General features: G+C 40.8%; 1 protein-coding gene across 2 annotated transcripts; it reads right to left on the bottom strand.

Moving 5' to 3' along the window:
* Nucleotides 1-457: 457 nt before the first annotated feature.
* Nucleotides 458-19,755, bottom strand: CENPN (centromere protein N). 2 transcript variants are annotated; one of them, NM_001038099.2, is given in 11 exon segments: nucleotides 458-1,082; nucleotides 1,311-1,437; nucleotides 3,437-3,549; nucleotides 5,053-5,116; nucleotides 7,129-7,230; nucleotides 8,478-8,654; nucleotides 13,114-13,190; nucleotides 13,454-13,513; nucleotides 16,039-16,084; nucleotides 17,378-17,558; nucleotides 19,588-19,743. In NM_001038099.2, coding segments are annotated over 10 exon segments (1,020 nt in total). In that variant the 5' UTR covers nucleotides 17,549-17,558; nucleotides 19,588-19,743; the 3' UTR covers nucleotides 458-999.
* Nucleotides 19,756-19,897: the final 142 nt, after the last annotated feature.

Genomic DNA, 19,897 nt, shown 5'->3' with positions numbered 1-19,897 from the left:
AGTCTGACTGCCTGGGTTAGTTAGTTAGTGTTAGTCGCTCAGTTGTGTCTGACTCTTTGTGACCCCATGGACTGTACCCTGCCAGGCTTCTCTGTCCATGGAATTCTCCAGGAACGAATACTGGAGTGGGTTGCCATTTCCTTCTCCAGGGGATCTTCCTGACCCAGGGATCAAACCCAGGTCCCCTGCATTGCAGGCAGATTCTTTACCACTGAGCCACCAGGGAAGCCCAATGGTAATCTTACCTCTGGTTTTATTTTGTCCTCCTGTTTCTTTTTCTGACCTTCATTTGCCCAGATTTCCTCACTTTTAATTCTATCATAATTGTAACATATGTTGTTTTAACACCAAATCCTTTGTGGATCAAGATAGGTACTGTGTTTTAAAGTGTTATTATAAAAGGACATGTGATTTAGTGATGATCACTGAAGGATTTTCACTAAAAGTGACTCATGTACCAGTTTTTAAATATCTTTATTTACAAATTGGTATATTACCAGTCAGTTTGAATGCCATATGTGTGATAAAATAGATTATGAGAAATATCATATTTACAATGAAATCATTATTTTGTATAACTGAATCACCTAGTAGGCTACCTCTTGCAATAATAACTTAATGGGCCCAAATGTGCCCTTTGAATGGACCAATTTTATGCTTCTCTTAGAAAATTTTGAGTTCGGTGTAGTTTCTTGGTGCTTCTTTCTGTGATCCAAGTCTTAAGAGAAAATCCCAATGGAACCAGACCTCTCTGGGATTGAGGAGAGACAGGAGTGAAAGAAAAGACATCCTGTCACATCTTAGTCCCGCAACTGCTATGCTTTGCGGCAGGAGGAAAGAATCAGTCCCAAGAATTACATTGAACATTTCCAAATCTTCAATATCAAGGATGAATTTCTAAAACAGGTTTTGTAGATAGAAGCTCTCCAGCTAGTCATTAACTAAAATTCATATGCAATACAGTCAAGGATGCTGTACTTAACAAAAACCACATATAGCTTATTTATCTCTAATTTTAAAATAATTCTTTCCCTTATTGGGTATGCAAGTGAGCAGTGGAGAAAGTGGTGCATCTGCAATACCTAAAATTAAAAAAAAAAGAAAAGAAAATGAAACATCAGTTTAAAAATGGCCAAGATTAGAGGGTGGATCATGGACCCTCGTTAAATGAAACAGAATATTTTCAAAACGAGGCATGACGGAATAGCAGGCTGGAGCCATGAGAAAGTTGAGAGGCAATTAGTCAGCACAGAGAGGGTCAAATGTAGTGTGTTGTTAATTCCCACTGGTGAAATAAGCTGACCACTTACCGGCTGGGGCCAGGGATTTCAGCGCTTCCAGAAGATGCGGGCTAGAGAACTTTACCAGGCACCGGAGGGGCTCTTCTCTCTCAGCCAGGATGCCCCCGTTTAAGTCACTTTTGAATTTCGTTTCAAGCTGTCATCAGATATATTTATAAATGACTATTAAATACATCAATTGCAATGGCAAAATATAAAGAGACAGGATTATGTGTTTCACTAATTCTTGTTATCAAGAAACACAGGGATGAATGGGAGTGGGACCATTTAAATTGCTAATTGCAAACACTGGGGGAAACCAGGATATCAGCAATATCGCACACAAAATGCCGAGGGTGCACAGTGCCTGACATGCAGGAGATCCTGCCCTCAGGATGTCCTTTACTTGAGCATTAGGTTTACATTCTTAATGGAAAATGAGCACTATTTTTTGTAATCTGTCATTTCAATGTAAAAAAATTTCATGTGTTTTGGGTCACTACCACAATTTAACTTATTATAGAAAATTTAAGAAACATACAGAAGGAGCACAGTGTAAGGAGTCCCCCATACATATCACTCAGCTGAAACAATCACCAGTCTTGTTCCATCTATTACCCCACCTCCTGTTCCCTACTGCCCATATCCACTGGATTATTTTGAAGCAAATCCAAGACACCATAGTATCCTGCTTGTAATATCCATATATACCTAAAAAGGATTTTTTCTAAACTTCACCTCCACATTAGCACACCTAAGAAAATTACTAACAGTTCCTCATATCATCAAATATCCAAGTATTGCTACTTCAATAGGTACTTGGCTCTTAGACTCTAACTTCAACTTTTTGCTTTTTGCTTAAAATGATTCTTAAAATTTAGAGGCAGAATGCTAAAGCACTCATGCATGAAGCAGTGCAGAGGGTGAGTAATGTCTGCCGCTAATTCAGATGGCTCAGAACAAAGAAAGAGAAAAGAAAGCAAATGTGGCTAAATGGTAACAACGAGCGCATTTTGAAGCAAAGGGGAAATGGATGCTTACTGAAGTATTCGTGCATGTTTCCTGAAGGTTTGGCATTTTTCAAAATAGAAGAGGTAGGGGAAATTTAGTAGCGGGTATGAATAAATGCGTACCTTGACTTATAGAATAGACACATTCTCAGATGTGTATAAAGCAAAGTTTTGTGGATTAAATCTTATGTGTCCTAGATCAGCGGTTCTCTATGCAGAATCAGCTTGAGGGCTTGTGAAAACAGATGGTTGGGACCCACCTCCAGAGTCCCCTATCCAGTAGGATTATGGGGGGCCAAGAACCTGCATTTCTTACCCATTCCCAGGTGATGGTGATGCTGCTGACCCAGAGACCACACTTGGAGAATGACTGTCTTAGGGTATATTTAAAAGAACTGGGTTAAAACCCGCCATTCAGGGAACTTAACTTGAAAGGCGTCAAATCAACTTTTCCCACTAAAAACAAACCAAACCAAACAGGTGTTGGGCCTGACTAAGCAGATCACTGGTGGACTTCAAGTGTGGCCTGTAGCTGCAGAAAATTCTAAGCAGGAAGAATGTTATTGGAAGGTTTGAAGGGAGGAGAGTGTTATGAATATGAATATGACTATTAGATTAGAGTGGTCATGATATAAATCTTGAATTTTGCTAATGGTGGCCAAGGGCTTGCCCCCCACCTGGCTTTCCTGGTGGGCAGTGACTCACTCCTAGAATGAGCCAGGTTTGCAGGCTACTGTTTTTTTCCCTATGTGATGCCAACTGGGTTATATAATGACTGATTTCTTCAATCTTTTGTCCAATAAGTATTTATGAGCACTGACCATGCACAAACACTATTCTAGGTGTGGATGGGCTAGAAGGATACAATCTGTTTTTCCCTCAAAAATATAGATCACAGCTGGTTACACATAACTGGATTAATATAAAAGGTGAAATGAAAAAGCAGATTCAAAATTTCCAAAGGTTGTCCTTTGCAACAGAGGAACTTACTAAATACGATAAAGAAGTCTATTTTAACTCATAGATTATACAAAATTAAAGTGACAAATGAATGACATAAGTTTCTTTGAATTGTTTTCCACTTGAAATTTTAGTTCTTTTTAAAAAATATTGATAGCTTGTAGTTAGTTTATAGCAACATCCTACCTTATATTGTGCAAATTCTAGTCTTGGTTGAGGATAGTCTCCAAAAATTTCTTGAGTCACTCTCTGCACTCTTTCTTTTTCAACTTTGTTTTCATGAATGATCCTTGAATCCACTATAGATGGAAGATTTCAAGAGAAACCAGCTGTTAGGAATGTATTTCATCCACAAAGTATCATCCTTTCATTCCTAATCTTTCAACTTGCTCATATAATTTTGAAGTAACATTTACTGCCTTTTCACTTGATTGTAATCATTTCTTATAAAGTAGAAAGTTAGAAATATAGGTTGATAAGAAAGAAGATAAAAATCACCCATAATCCTACCACACAAAGATAAATACTGTTAACATTTTAATACATTTGTCTAACCCTTTTTTTCAGTGAATAAAGATATGTATTTTTAAGGCTGGCTTTATAAAATATACACAATTTTGTAGCCTGCTTTCTTTACTTAACATGAAATCAATAGCAGTTCGTATGCCATTGGAAAGGCATGGTTTACTTCATAATGGCTGCACCATTTCATTTTACTGCTAAGTCACTGCCAAGAAAGAGGAACATTTCCATTTTTATAGTATATTATACCCCACCACTTTTTTCGAACTTTCTGATCCGCATTAGTAGTTTCATATTCTATTTTCTTGGGTTTTCTATGGATGGACTCGTGTCAACTATGAATGGTGATATGGTCACGACTCTGATTACAGGCACACCTCAGAAATAAGTGGGTGCAGTTCTATACCACTGCAATGAAGTGACTCACATGAGTTTTTTGGTTTCCCAGTGCATATGAAAGTTATGTTTATATCGTACTGTGGTCTATTACATGTGCAACAGTATTATGTCTAAGAGGATAATATACATGGCTTAATTAGAAAGTACTTTATTGCTAAAAAATGCTGACCATCATCTGAGCCTTCAGCAAGTTGTAATCTTTTACAATAGTAACATCAAAGATCACTGATCACCGTAACAAAAATGAAAAAGTCTGAAACACTGTGAGAAACTGTGACAGAGACACGACCTGAGCCAGTGCTACTGGGAAAATGGTGCCCACAGATTTGCTCAATACAGGGTGGCCACAAACCTTCAATGTGTAAAAAGCGACATACCCACGAAGTGCAATAAAGTACTTGGGAAGCAATTTACCCAGTGCATTAAGATCCTGGGCTCCAGGCTCAGATTCGGTTTTTCTTCTGGCTTTGCTGATTCCTAGTTATGTGATTCTGCTCAGCAAGTTACTAAACCTCTCTGAAACCCAGTTTTCTACCCCTCTTTTCTCATGAAAAGAGCTTGTTCATGGGACTGCTGTGAAGATTAAGGAAATGATACATATAAACACCTTAGTATGGTGCCTGGCACAGAAGAAATGCTCAGTTAAATTATTTAATTGTTTGTTTTGGTTGTGATTATGATTAGATGCCATTCTAGCAAATTCTAAAGGAGACCTATATTAGCTTAGCTTCCCCACTTCAACAGAAATTTACTTTTCAGTTTTCTGAAAACAGGAGATACTTTTGAATCACAATCCTGGTACAGAAATGTTTTACTGGGTGAGAGAAATCTGAAAAGGAATGTCCTTCCAAATTTCAGTTTTTATCTTAAAATACACATACTATTTATATCTAGCCCAAGGCTTCCTTCTTGTAGAGATGTAGTACAGTTGTGAGTTTCAAAGCTCTAGGAAAAAGAAAACAGAAAAAAGTAAATGCTTTCTTAATTTTATCACCTCAAAGTATAGATATTAATTGGTTTTAGTGCACAAAAGTATGGCGAATCTTATCTTTCGTTTTTCCCAACACAGATATTTGAGGCCCTATGCAGACTGAGTTGAGCATTTCTCCTAGAGCGATATTGACAGAGGCTGCCGGGGCCAGCAACAAGGCTGCTTTGTTTGAGGAACTCTGTACCTTGTTAACATAAAAGTGTATCTGGAAGAACTATAGCTGCGGAGCCAAAAGCTAGAGAAATCAAAGGCAGCCTTTACAATGTGATGCTGCAGCTTTATGTCTTTATAACTGTGGAAAAAAACCTCACTGACATTGCTTACAGAAAAATAACTTTCCTGCTGTAAGTCTAAATCTCCCAGACTCCTTCACTCACTCTCCCCCACTGAAAGCACTGTTTTTATAATCAAGTATTTGATGAGTTTTTCTAGAAATGCACCTAATCATAGCAGAACTGTTGATATTAATAGCAATTTGGTAGGAGGCAGGTAGGTAAGAGGGAAGGTGCTATGGGGGAAAATCATTATCTAACTTTTTTTAAAAATATTTTTAATTGGAGGATAATTGCTTTACAGTATTGTGTTGGTTTCTGCCATACATCAACATGAATCAGCCATGGGTATACATATGTCCCTTCTCTCCTGATCCTCCCTCCCACCTCCCACCCATCCCACCCCTCCAGGTTGACACAGAGCACCAGGTGTGAGCTACCTGCATCATAACAGCAAATTCCCACTGGCTATCTGTTTTACATATGGGAACGTATATGTATGCAACTTCTTAATGTTAAGCTTGTTTTCTTTAAAGAGTAGCTTGCAGAAAGCCATCACTTCTTTCTACTTAGAACAGATGAAAATACATAAGTAGAACATACCTAGGGGCTTGAAGATACACAGTCTTAACAATTCTATAGGAGTCTGAACATATGAGCACACAGATGCCATGCAGAGGGGGGAAAAAAACACAACAACAACCCTGAGCCTTGGAGCAAGGCCAGATCCATTATCATTAAAAGGAAAAAATGCATTCAAATAATTTTTTTTCTTCATAGGTTTTTTTGTTTGTTTGTTTTACTCCTAGTACACTAGACACACCTCATGAAGTTATGAGGAATTATGGTTATACCCTTTGTACCAGATTGGCCCAGGATAATATGCCTTGATATTTGACCAGAACATTTTTTCTTTTTTTGACTTACACAGCATGGCACGTGGGATCTTAGCTTCCCGACCAGGGATTGAACCCATGCCCATTGCTTTGGAAGTGAAGTCTTAACCACTGAACTGCTAGGGAAGTTCCACACTCAAATAATTTTTTTTTTAACATTCAAATGCAAAGCTCATTTTATTGAAACTCAGTTGAACAAATTACCATTAATTTGCCCTCAGTAAAATTCAGTATTGAAAATGTTTCATGTTTGCCAAGTGAAAAGTAAATAGCTGAAAGGTGTTAATAAAACTTTTTTTATTTTTTTTTATTGAAGGATAATTGCTTTACAGGATTTTGTTGTTTTCTGTCAATACACTCAAATAATTTTGACAAATAAACTGTGGGAATTCATAAACCAATGCTTCCTCTTTTAATTCCTATATCACTTACTTGACTAGTGGGACAAAAAATTCTGCTTCTCTCTTGCATAAAAGAATATAATCAGCTTCAAAAGATAATGTCAAGTTACTCTGAAGAGAAAATAAATTCTGATTGGAATAGCTGATTAGGAAACAGGGGCCCTATAACATACACTCCAATGACCAATGGGCAGTATAAACAATACAGTTATGAAAAGATGAAAGTGAGGAATTATCTTATTTCCTATCATGTTTGCTGAAATCTTTCTCCACTTCAGGGACATCTAATGTGATCTCCTGTTGTTGGAGGTAGACTTTCCTACCTGCTTAACTTCTAAATTATGCATGAAAGAGAAAATGGAGACTCAGGTTTAAATAGAGTCAAAGATGGGCTCACCTGATTATACTGTTTAAAAACAATAGCCTTAAGAGAGTCCAGATACCGGCTTCTGAGGTCCATTTTCACAATCTGATGGTGTTTGCTAGCAACTGTCAGTGCCTTGAAATGAAAATTAGCAAGATTATTAATAACATTACTGTGTCTATCTCTTTATTTATAATACTTGTTCAGACAAAATGTAGGAGTTGTAATCAGTGAATAATTTTTACTTAAAAGTGAAAAGAAATCCAGAACAATTAAATCTCATGGTCTGTTACTCAGCTTGAAAAACAAAAACAGTGGCTAGTGGCATTAAGATCCTCAGAAAGGCAAGATCTTTTGTACCATTTTTAGAAAACAGATCCTATTTTTTTTTTTTTTGGTCAAACTACACAGCAGGCAGGATATCAGTTCCCCAACCAAAGCCTGAACCCATGCCCCCTGCAGTGGAAGTACAGAGTCTTAACCACTGGACTGCCAGGGAAGTCCCAGAATGATCCTGTTTAAAGTTAGGAATTGTGATAAATTAAGGTGAGAGTTAAGAATAAAGGATGAGGGGGTGACATTGAAAAAGAGATTGTGGGTTTAACTTTTTTATTCAGCAAAAATGTGGATTCAGAAAAGCACCCAGGAAGGTTGAACCACGAAGATCGGACACTTTAAAAAAAAAAAAAGAATAAAGGATGAATATGCAAATGTTACCATTTTTGATGATTAGTTGTTAATACTACAATGACACTGCCATGCAAAAATGCAAATAGAAAAAGCAAATTATAGACCCTATGTACCACTCTGGTTTCTGTAATAAAACATCTTCCGAAAGGAACCAGCAAAACAATTAAAAGCAGTTACTTTGGGTGAGTGGGATTGGGAAAAGGGGTATGAAGTCTTAAAAGATTGTTTAGAGACTTCGTTGGTTGGATTTTTACCTCAATTGTGCATTACTTCTCGATTTTGAGACACTAATGAAGAGTTCTAAACCAATGCTGATGCCGTGCTCTCACTTGCAGAATAATAGTACTTCCTGCTCCTTATTTTAGGAGATCAAGAATTATGGGTGGTATTTTACATCAAATGATATTGAGAAGTTTAAACCTACATGGCCCTGAGATAAGGATAATGCAAGAGCTGACTCAATTGGAAAAGACCCTGATGCTGGGAAAGACTGAAGGCAAAAGAAGAGGGCAGCAGAGGATGAGATGGGTAGATAGCATCATCGCCGACTCAATGGACATGCACTTGAGCAAACTCCAGGATAGTGGAGGACAGGGAAGCCTGGCGTGCTGCAGTCCGTGGGGCTGCCAAGAGCCGGACACAACTTACCAACTGAACAACAACAATACCGCTTATAGTGGTTGGTTCCATACCTGACCCAGAAGGGGTAGATTGCTCTTCAGTCGGGAGGACGAAGTGAAGGCATATGGAGTTTGGGAATAGTATACCACGTAAGCAGGTTTGTACTGGTTTGGCTTTTTATACTGTGTTCCCCAGGCAATTCGAATCCATACCGAGTTCTCCTCGGCGTCTCTGAAGCTGACTGTCACCTTAAAAAAAAAAAAAAGACATAAGTTCCCTAATTAACATATCATATTGTACCAACAACTGATGCTTTTTAGGGGTGAAGGATGTCACTGTCTGGCTGAAATCTGGCAGTTTTTCTCTTACTTCTCATTACAGTGATTTGGGAAATCTCTGGATAAGTGTTTTATGGTTGCTTTGTAAAGATACATCCATGCCTTGCAAAGTCTTTTGGAAGGAAAAAAAAAGAATTTAAATCCCACAATCAGTGTATGACATCACAAATTTTCAATAATTTCTTGGGCTTTGTCCTGAAAAAAATAGTAGAAAGGGACAGAAAATGGGCTACCTTTAATAACTGGAAAACATAGTTTTTAGTTTGTCTCTTTGTAAGTTTTCCCAAGAACTTTCTATTTTGAAGAGTTTTATCTGATAAGATGTGCAGTTAATCCTCTCTCTCTCACATACACACACACACGCGCACACACACACACACTCCACCCAGCACTCCCCAGTTACGCTTCCTGTGCCCTCTCATACCAGCTTCTCTCCCCCATGGTTCCGGGAAGGAGTTCTTAACCTGAAGTCAATGGTTAGAATTCAGGGCATCTCTGGACTTGGTGGGGGCGGGGGGGAGTTATTTCATCTTTACTTGTGGGCCTCCCTGATGGCTCAGACAATAAAGAATCTGCCTACAATGTAGGCCACCTGGGTTCAATCCCTTATTCGTAAGTGAAATTTAGCATCTCCCTTCAAGTAGGGAGTGAAAGTAGGCATCAAGACAGTAGAATTTTAGGATGTTATTTTATTGTCCACAGAAATCTCAAGTATTTTTATCACATTACAATTGTTGCATGAGCCTTAAGAATATCATTTACACTTATTAGCACTTTGAAGCTAGTTGTTTTTAGACCCATTATGAGATTATTTATTGTGTTAATAAAGAAGCACATGCATTACTGTATCAGTTTGCCATCTTAATGCCTTTACAGTAACTATCATTTGTTTCCCCTGTGATTCTGTAGATTTTATTTTACAGCATTTAAAAACACACTTCTGAGAAGTGGTCCATAAGCTTCACTAACAGCGAAAGCATCGTTGCCACAAAAAGGTTAAGACACCTGTCCTAGAGCAGCCACTGAGTCACTCTTCAGTCCTGGGCACCGGGAGATACTACTTGGCATGATGTCGCCATCATCAGCCTTTGGGAAAGTGGGGTTAACTAGCCACTAGTTAAGTTATGCAGAGGAAGGTAAAGATAAGCCAGGAGACCTCAGCTGGTTGAGGAAAGGGATGAGGACGTGCTGGTCAGCTCAGAGTAAAGGGACAGGGCAGACAGAAAAGACCCAAGGCCTTTACCTGTTTATCCTCATCTAAAACCTGCAGCGCACACAGCATGTCACTCTCCGGCTGGCCTTTCAAGCAGGACAGATGTGACCAGTAAAAAAGCCCCTTTGTCGCCCCAGCGCCATGCTGTTGCTGCTGTTCTAAGTCATGTCTGACTCTTCGCGACCCCGTGGACTGTGGCATGCCAGGCTCCGTGGGGTTCTCCAGGCAAGAACACTGGGCTGGGTTGCCATTTCCTTCTCCACCAGCCCCTGCTAGCGTGCCTGAAATTCATTCACGAGGCAAAACCTTTCGGACCATGGTAGAGATGAGAAGAGATCTAACAACTGAAATACAAGGGCATCAAAGTAGGAGGAAATGTGAGTGTTTCAGACGCTTTTTCCCCTTGCATGGTAGGGGTGGCCTGGGGTTCAGAGAACAGAAATCCCTGCTGCCCAAAAGAGGAACAGGAAAGGCCGTCAAGTGAGGAGCTGGGAGTGAAGTGAAGGCGTCAAGTGAAGGTGCTGGGAAGGAAGATGCACATAAACTCTGAACTGGACCCGAGAGAGGAGACGCTTTCTAGCTTTCTTGTTTTGGGTGAAGTAGGGTGGGTGTGCTGGCTGCAGTTTTGCAAGAGGAGTCAGCCAGTCAGTTTGAGCTTCATGAGAAGGCTGCTTCCAGAAGGGTCCAGACCATATATCTACAACATTCCTGGAGAACTGGCCAGGGATTCTGTAATTATGAGGCTCTTTGTTTTTTTTTTTTTTTTTTTTAAAAAAAAAAAAAAAGCAGGTGCATGCAGTATACCCACAGTCCAGATGGGACTCTCCTATAAGCTCTGCAGAGTTCACAATTTCATGGTAACAAGTTTTCAAATAATATAATCCAAAATAACAACTTATTCACAAAATTTAAATAATAATAATAAAAAAGAGAAATCTTCTTTTGGTTTACAGTTTTCTTTGAATTAATTTATAAATACGTTCCCCCTCAAAAGGCTGAAGATTTTGTTTTGTAAACCTCATAAAATGATTCTAAGATTCATTTGGAGGAAAGGTTAGCACATTTTTGACAAAGAAAAATAATTGGGGGTAGGGGTAGGGTTGACTTGTCTTACGGGTTATGAAAATGTTTTAAAAACTAATGATTAATGGAATGGGGAGTTTGCTCCAAGCAAGTGATCCCCCTGATACCAAAACCAGAAGCAGGAAGAGTTGCCTACACGGTCACTGGCAGGACCACTGTGAGTGGTCTCCCTGCTAGGGCAGAGCTGGCCCTTGGAGGAGTAGACCAGAGTAGGTGCTTTCTGCAGGCAGCTGCTAACTCAGGCTAAGCTTGTGCTCCTGCTGGAGATAAGTGAAGGGGGCAATGGGGAGGGGCCGGTGGGATTCCTTCCATGTGGGGGGCACAGCAGGAACAAGAAGAAATATTTCCCTCCAAGAGTCTTGTGGCAGAAAAAGCAGGGCTTGAGGATAAGCCTGGGGAAAGGATGTATTTTCTCTGAGAATTAAGCATGTTTCTAAGCAGTAGAGTAGGAAGCAGATGAGGGAAGGGAGTAAGGATACAAAAGAGAACAGAGAAAAATAGAGCAGAAAAATCGGATGAGGATGCAGGAGATGAATGCAGAGCACACAGAAGGGTCCTTGTAAGAAAGGAGATGAGGGCACATGTTCGGTGACAGGTGGATAAGTAGAAAGCAGGACCAGTTCCAGACTAAAGGATGAGGAAAGGGGATGGAGGTGACATCACCTTTACGGCAGAAGGCAAAGAGGAACTGAAGAGCCTCTTGATGAAGGTGAAAGAGGACAGTGAAAAACCTTAAAGCTCAACATTCAGAAAACCAAGATCATGGCATCTGGTCCCATCACTCCATGGCAAATAGATGGGGACACAATGGAAACAGTGACAGACTTTATTTTCTTGGGCTCCAAAATCACTGCAGATAGTGATTGCGGCCATGAAATTAAAAGACGCTTGCTCCCTGAAAGAAAAGCTATGACCAACTTAGACAGCATATTAAAAAGCAGAGACATTATTTTACCAACAAAGGTCCATCTAGTCAAAGCTGTGATTTTCCATTAGTCATGTATAGATGTGATAGCTGGACCATGCAGAAATTTGAGCGCCGAAGAATTGATGCTTTTGAACTGTGGTGTTGAAGTCTCTGGAGAGTAACTTGGACTGCAAGATCAAACCAGTCCATCCTAAAGGAAATCAACCCTGAATATTCATTGGAAGGACTGATGTTGAAGCTGAAACTCCAATACTTTGGCCACCTGACGCAAAGGACTCATTGGAAAAGACCCTGATGCCAGGAAAGATTGAAGTCAGGAGGAGAAGGGAATACAGAGGATGAGATGGTTGGATGGCATCACCGAATCGATGGATGAGTTTGAGTAAGCTCCAGAAGTTGGTGAAGGACAGGGAAGCCTGGTTGTGCTGCAGTCCATGGGGTCGCAAAGAGTTGGACATGACTGAGTGACTAAACTGGACTAAAGGGGATGGAGAGACAAGTCAAGGAGTTTGAGAATCAAAATATGCTCCAAAAGGGAACACCAATGTGCCAGAGGATGGGCATAGTGAGGTGGATAGGACAGAATTTGGGGCATTTGCTAGTCTTCCTCTATGCAAGGAGGACTAAGGCAGAGTCAGGTGGGAAGGGAATGAAGCAGGGGAGGCTGTGAGAAGGCTATCACCTCAGCCTATGACAAGATGTTGAAGTGGTGCTTGGCTCTCGAGCTACAATGACCAAACCGCAGCCAGGAGCCACCCAGGGCCATTTAAGTAAAATTCATTATTGTTAAATAAGACGATCATTTTTAGATTCTCAGTCAAACCAGCCACACTTCAGGTTCTTGGCAGCCACATATAGCTGCTTGGCTGGTGCTAGACATCTCTGATCTAGAACACTGCCATCAATGCAGAGTCCTACTGGGCAGTGCTGCTCTTGAGAAAGAAGCAGAACCCCTGAACTGAAAGCTAAGGCGAGCAGAAAGTTTTTACGATGAGCAGAGTTTGTCTTTGATATTGAGTAGAATAGTATGGAATATTACTAACTGAAATTCTTGCAAATTAAAAAAACAAGGTAGTGATGAATTTTAAGTGCATGGGTGCCGTGAAATTGAATCTCATGGAAATTCAGATAAATTCTATTCTTACATTTTTTAATGCTCTCTGAAGAATTTTCTTGAATGAACTTTTGAATTGTTCCATATCAAAAAGATCAATGTCGTCACCTGTCAAAGTGAAAAGAAAAATCAGGGGAGCTACACTGTCTTCAATACATTTGCAAAGACCCTGAAGGTAAGAACAATAATGATCAAATCACACAAACACTGCCAGTATCTCTGACTCAGCATCACCAAATAGAGTTCTCACTTTTCTATACATGAGTAATAATCACTTCATTTGGAAAGAAGAGACTTAAGAGGAATATGCTGCTGTTCCTTTTTAAATTGCCCAAATATCAAATACAAGTGTTTAAAATGAGAAACATCACCTGGTGCTTTACTCATCTGAAAAACATCCCAAATTTTCTGGTGCCGATGAAACTGAGTATCTGAGGGAGGAAGAAACAGCTTATTACTGCATGTCAGAAAACTTTCAAGCAACGGGCTTATAAGTACATATTTTTAATAATGTGAAAGTGGAGAAAATAACAATAATTTACAAATTAAGTTATGCAGATTTTTCTTTGAAATATAAATTTTCAATGGGTTAAATTTACTCCAATAAAATAAGTTATAATGAATTACTCAACACAGTAGAGATTTAGCCTTTATTCTTAGACCATTTATTCTGTCCATACAGGTCTACTCCACAGAGTGCTGCATCTCTCCAGCAAGCCAGCGATGACATGTTCCCGGCACTGGTGTTTCCATCGACTTTGCTTATTTTGCGCTCTTCTCCTAGCTCCTTAGGCACCTCATTATGGTCTCTACTAAAACGCCACCATGCAAAAAGGCCTCCCTGAGCACTCTACCCAAATTGAAGCCCCCATCCCACTATGGTTTTTCCAGTAGTCATGTATGGATGTGAGAGCTGGACCATAAAGAAGGCTGAGCACCAAAGAACTGATGCTTTCGAACTGTGCTGCTGGAGGAGACGCTGGAGAGTCCCTTGGACTTCAAGAGATCAAACCAGTCAATCCTAAAGGAAATCAACCCTGAATACTCATTGGAAGGACTGATGCTTTAGCTGGAGCTCTAATACTTTGGCCACCTGATGCGAACAGTCAACTCATTAGAAAAGACCCTGATGCTGGGAAAGATTGAAGGCAGGAAGAGAAGGGGACGACAGAGGATGAGATGGTTGGATGGCATCACCGACTCAATGGACCTGAGTTTGAGCAAGCTCTGGGAGATGGTGAAGCACAGGGAAGCCGGGTGTGCTGCAGTTCATGGGGTCACAAAGAGTCGGTGACTTAGCAACGGAACAACAATAACAACATTCTGCCCTGCTCTAGTTTCCTTCTTGGCACTTATCACTACCTGACATTACAGCATATATTTAGATGTTCATTTGTACACTTGCTTGTACACATGGGATACTGGACTTAGTCTTGTTCATACTGGACTTAGTCTTGTTCATCTTATTCCCAGTGTCTAGCCACTGCTGCTGCTGCTGCTAAGTCGCTTCAGTCGTGTCCAACTCTGTGCGACCCCATAGACGGCAGCCCACCAGGCTCCCCGTCCCTGGGATTCTCCAGGCAAGAACACTGGAGTGGGTTGCCATTTCCTTCTCCAATGCATGAAAGTGAAAAGTGAAAAATGAAAGGGAAGTGGCTCAGTCGTCTCTGACTCTTCATGACCGCATGGACTGCAGTCTACCAGGCTCCTCTGTCCATGGGATTTTCCAGGCAATAGTACTGGCTGGCATTAAATATATGTATTTGATGACTGACTGAATGAATGGATGAATGTATGATACAGAAGGCACCCTTTAGGAGTTACAAACTTAAGAGTATCTTGGATTAAAAATGGATCCAGTAAGTTATTGAGCTCAGTCCTAGCACATCATCATCCTGGCTTTACTCCGTCCCTGTGCTGACCCCCATCTGCATCCGTGTCTTTGGACCTAGGACCAAGGTGCTCTGCACCCCAAAAAGAGGGACTGTGGGCTCCAACACTCAAGGACACCAACCTGCTGTGCCTTTGAACTATTATTTTTCTTGCCCTGTGTCTTTTTTTTTTTCTTTTTTGGTGCCTTAGTGTTCTCTCCCTATCCAGTCTGTTTATGGTGATGGCCTGAGAAATCTTCATGATCTAGTTTTGTCTAAAACAGGTGTAATCGGGTACAATGTGATGTCTGCCCTTAAAGACAGCATCCAAAGGGTTTTGTTTCTTTCTAGTATATTCTTCCTTGGTTCTGTGTTTCAGAATTCAGATGGCCTGCTAAATGATCTCTGAATAAGGTTGTTATATTAATAATGGAGATGAATCATTTTTTGTTGATAATGATTCTTTTAAACACCATGCAGAAGTTCATGATAAATGGCAAAGAATTAAGTACAAATGCTGACATTTCCTTGAATAGTACATATCTGAGACTAACCCATGATCTTTGTGACAAGCTTGGTCCACTTCTAGTGTCCACTGTCTTAGTCAGGGGTCCATTTTCTTTCTAGTGGCACATGCAGACCCCGGAGCCGTGCCTGCCTCTCTCACTCAGTACCCCCTTGACCACACCACGTGCAAGTCCAGTCAGTTTTATCCTTACAAGCGGCACTGTAATTATAACAAATTCTCAGAAATATATTTTCAAATTCTGTTAGCAATAATACAAAGCCTAGCAAATATTTACTATGTGCCAATTATTGTGATAAGAACTTTTCAAGTCTTATCTTACTTAACCCTCACAATGATCCTGTGAAATACAGGTTGTTATTATGTCCATTTGATTTAGGAAAAGTCTGAAGCTTAGAAAAAGGTGACATGACTTGGTAAAGGACACAGACTGGTAAGTGACAGAGCTGAAATATGAAACCAGGTCAGCTTCACTTTAAAATCTGAGCCATCACATACAAAACTGCCTCTCTGATGAAACTGGACTGGTTAAGTGTAAATACAAATCACCAAGACTTACAAATGATGTCTAAATGGGCTGCGTCATTGAGACTCGCATGGTTCTCCTGAAAGAGATTATAATAATACTTTTAGTAATTATGGTGACAGGTTTGGTTCCACTCCATCTACAGCACATTTTAGGGTTGCTAAGGACAAACTACGAGGGCCCTCTCCATACTGTACTGACAACGTGTCTCCCAACTATGTTCTTCTGTTAAGTAACAAATATGGCTTCCGATTCATGTCCCAGTACGGGCTCTCACAACTGTTCTCCCACTATCTACTCTTCATTGATCACTTTTAACTTTCTGTTTGTTTTTTTCAATCAATGGTATCCTTCCACACCTCCTCTATACCAGCATTTCTCAACCAGGCTTGAGTGACATTTTGAGTCAGATACATCTGTCTTGTGGAAGCTGTCCTAGAATGTAAAGGAACATTCCTGGCCTCTATCCCCTGGAAGCCAGCAGCGCCCACTCCCAGTTTTAACAACCAGAAACATCTCCAGATGTCATGTCTTCTGGGAGCAAAACCATCTCAGCTGAGAACTACTACTCTATACATACACATTTGTATGTTCACATAGTATATAGTTTCTTTTAATGTTATACATAAAGATCTAGTTTATTCTTTTTAATGATCGAAGAATATTTTGTTAAGTGGATGCAACATTTTTTATCTCATCTCCTAAGTATAGTTAGTTCCAATTTTTTGTGTGTAAATAATGCTAGTTAACATCTTTATTTATATGTAACCATTTATATATAACTAGATATATAAATGTTTATCAATTATAATATCATATATACCTCCTTATTTTTTATGTTTTTTATATATTTAAATATCCAGAAGTGGAACTGCTGGGTCATAAAGTATATTTATTTAAAAATGAATGAGGGAAGGGTATACTGGGTATATAAGGGTATAGTAAAATTCTTTGTACTATACTTGCAACTTTTCTGAAAGCCTGAAATCACTTTAAAATAAAAAGCAAATAAGTAAATAAATACATGTGAAAGAGAGTGTCTCTTTCTGCATAACTTGATCAACATATTTGAGTATTATCTTTTCATCTTTGACAATCTGAGAGTTTAAAAAAAGAATACTGCTCGTTATTTTAACTTCTTTGTTTCTTCTTCCTTGGTATTCACTTTTTTTCTTCTCACTAGTTTGTAAGCATTCTTTGTAAGTTGAAAAATCCAATTAAAAATTAGCACCTTTTCCACTATAGTGGGACAGAGCCCTCCTCAGTCACAGCCTAGAGCTACGTAAATCTCTTTTGGACTAAGGAAAGGAAAGAGAGAGGAAAACCAAAGGGTAGCGTGATATTCAAGGTTAATCACTTTGAACACTGTTACCTCACAAAGCAGAACCAAGTCCTGAACAATAGATTCCTTTCTCTGCCGAAAGTTTACGGTCTGCAGTTGATTTTCAGACAAAAAATTCCAGGTTTTTAGGATTGTCATCATTTCAGTCATTGGGATTTTCAAGATGGTCCTCCTGAAAAACTCGGCAAGAGTTTCATCCATCTCTTTGGCACTTTAATAAAAATAAAAACAGTACAACAAAGTATTAAGCAAACACAAAAGTACAAGTTAGTGAATTTTCAGCATCATAATTTTAGCCAGAATTATGATTTGTATGTCAAACACCCAAATTTTTCAGCCATTCTGCGGAGTATTTCAACAAGAGGATTTTCTCTTAAGTGTACATTTAAACATGTTTTAAGGTTTTTAAAAATTAGTATTCTCTCTCCTTTCTTGGCTAGAGTATTTTGATCTTTTGATAGCAATAGTAAGTGAATCATTCACTCATTTACTTATTCATGTATCAAATTACTAAGCACCCATGAGTGCCAGGCACTTTTTTAGGCACAGGGGATAGAGCTTTAACCAAAAATGACAAAAATTCCTGCCAGTAGGAAGTGTCCTTCCTAGCTGGGAGAGACAGGTAACAGGAAAATCACAAAAAATGTTAAAACTGGTAAGCGCTGAGGAGAAAAGGGAGCAATGTTAGGAAGCTAGTAGCAGTGAATATGGAGCAGGCTGGGAATGGGTGGGGGGAAGAGGGGAATGGAGAGCAGGCCTGAGAGAAGGCGGCATTCCAGCCAATTCTTGGGGGAGGAAGAGTGAGCCATGTGGCTGGTTGTTGGAGGAGCTCTCCAGGCAGACGGAACAGCAAGCACAAAAGCCTTGCAGCCATCAAGGGGAGAAGGAGGCCTCCAGACAGGCCAGAGAGGAGAGTGAAAAGGCACAGAGGAGGAGGTGAGGAGGGCCGTGTTTATGACAAGAAGCAGAAGTCAGTCTGTCAATCTCATCCGCTTCCACCAAGACTACAGGATACACAAGGACAAACAGAAGAGATTCCCCTAAAAGGATCGTGGCTATGAATTATTTCTACCATTTAAATGTTTGTTGAATGGCATATGATTATATTATATGATTATATATGATTAAGCTCCACAATGGCACCCCACTCCAGTACTCTTGCCTGGAAAATCCCATGGACGGAGGAGCCTGGTGGGCTGCAGTCCATGGGGCCGCTGGTGTCAGACACGACTGAGCGACTTCTCTTTGACTTTTCACTTTCATGCATTGGAGAAGGAAATGGCAACCCACTCCAGTGTTCTTGCCAGGAGAATCCCAGGGATGGGGAAGCCTGGTGGGCTGCCGTCTATGGGGTCGCACAGAGTCGGACACGACTGAAGCGACTTAGCAGCAGCGGCAGCAGGGCAGGAACTATGTTTGTCTTATTCACATCTGCCTTCCTAGGATCTAGAACAATTTCAGCCCAAGAACTGTCTTAGTGGAAATACTTGTTGAATAGGAAGCCTCAAAGTATTAGATACTCTCCCTAAGAAGCCGTGCCTGAGGAGATAAACAACCTGGGAAGGATTGGCCAGTGACAATATCAAACCAACGTCCCCCATCAAAAACACTGGAGGTGGAGGTGGTTGTCAAAACGCAGACTCCTGGGCCCAATGATTTAAACTAGGGGAGGGGAATGCTGGGGAAGTGCTTGAGATTTCTGCATTTTTACAATTAGAGTCTTAATTCTGGCTAAAGTATGGGAATGTCATTCTAAAGAATTCTGGTAGAAAGAGGGAATGGAGGGAATGCAACCTCATCAATAAAACTGGAAACCCTTGAATAAACTCTTCTGATTCCCTGTGATTATCCAACTTCTCTCTACTTCGCTGCGCGTGGCACAGTGTCTGGCATATAGTACGTACACGAGATACAACAGCTGAATGAAAGCATGACCAAAAAGGTCCCTGTAAATATACACCGCCGAAGAGCTGCCACAAGGAGCAGGAGTAATGCGAGACTAAAAAGGACGGACGCCAAGGTTATCCCAAAATCGAAACACCAAATTCTGAAGGAAGCAGCAACCGAAGACTGTTTAGCCCTTGACAGCTCTGGGCGGCGCGAGCGCGACGCAGGCCCTACGTAAGACCCCGCCCCACCAGGGCGGATGTGACGTCACGACCCAGCGTCTCCGCCCTCTTCGCCTAAGCCTCAACTGAAGTTCCCCGCCTCAGGCCCGAGACCAAGGACCAGTCTCTCACCTTGGGACCCGTGGCAGTCACAAGAGAGTCGCCTCAGAGTCGTGGGACGTGGCTTCTTCTAGGCTCCCGCCACATCCCGCCGGATCCCACGCCGCCGGGTTCTCGTACCCACATCGCCGGCCGGCTCTCTCCTCATCGACTGTTCCCGCCCGCTGCACCTTCAAAACCACCAATTGCAGGTCCCGCCGTCCTGGAGCCCCGCCCACCGGGGGGCGCCAACTCTGGACTGTACCCTCGGCACAGGGGACCGCGTGAGGAGAGCGACAGAAGTGAAACGCGCCGAGCCCCCCGCCTCACTCTTCTCAGCAGA

The sequence above is a fragment of the Bos taurus genome, chromosome 18 (genome assembly GCF_002263795.3).
Source record: "Bos taurus isolate L1 Dominette 01449 registration number 42190680 breed Hereford chromosome 18, ARS-UCD2.0, whole genome shotgun sequence".
NCBI classification, from domain to species: Eukaryota; Metazoa; Chordata; class Mammalia; order Artiodactyla; family Bovidae; genus Bos; species Bos taurus.
This window is presented reverse-complemented; position numbering and strand designations above follow the sequence as displayed.

What these genes read in the sequence shown, in the direction of transcription:
- CENPN (XM_059876667.1), bottom strand. Translation starts at nt 17,548, where the DNA reads ATGGATGAAACTCTTGCCGAGTTTTTCAGGAGGACCATCTTGAAAATC. An exon ending in CCTTGGGCTAGATATAAATA is followed by an intron (nt 3,550 to 5,052) that starts GTATGTGTATTT and finishes TTCCATCTATAG; the next exon opens with TGGATTCAAGGATCATTCAT. An exon ending in TAGAATTTGCACAATATAAG is followed by an intron (nt 1,438 to 3,436) that starts GTAGGATGTTGC and finishes ATCTGATGACAG; the next exon opens with CTTGAAACGAAATTCAAAAG.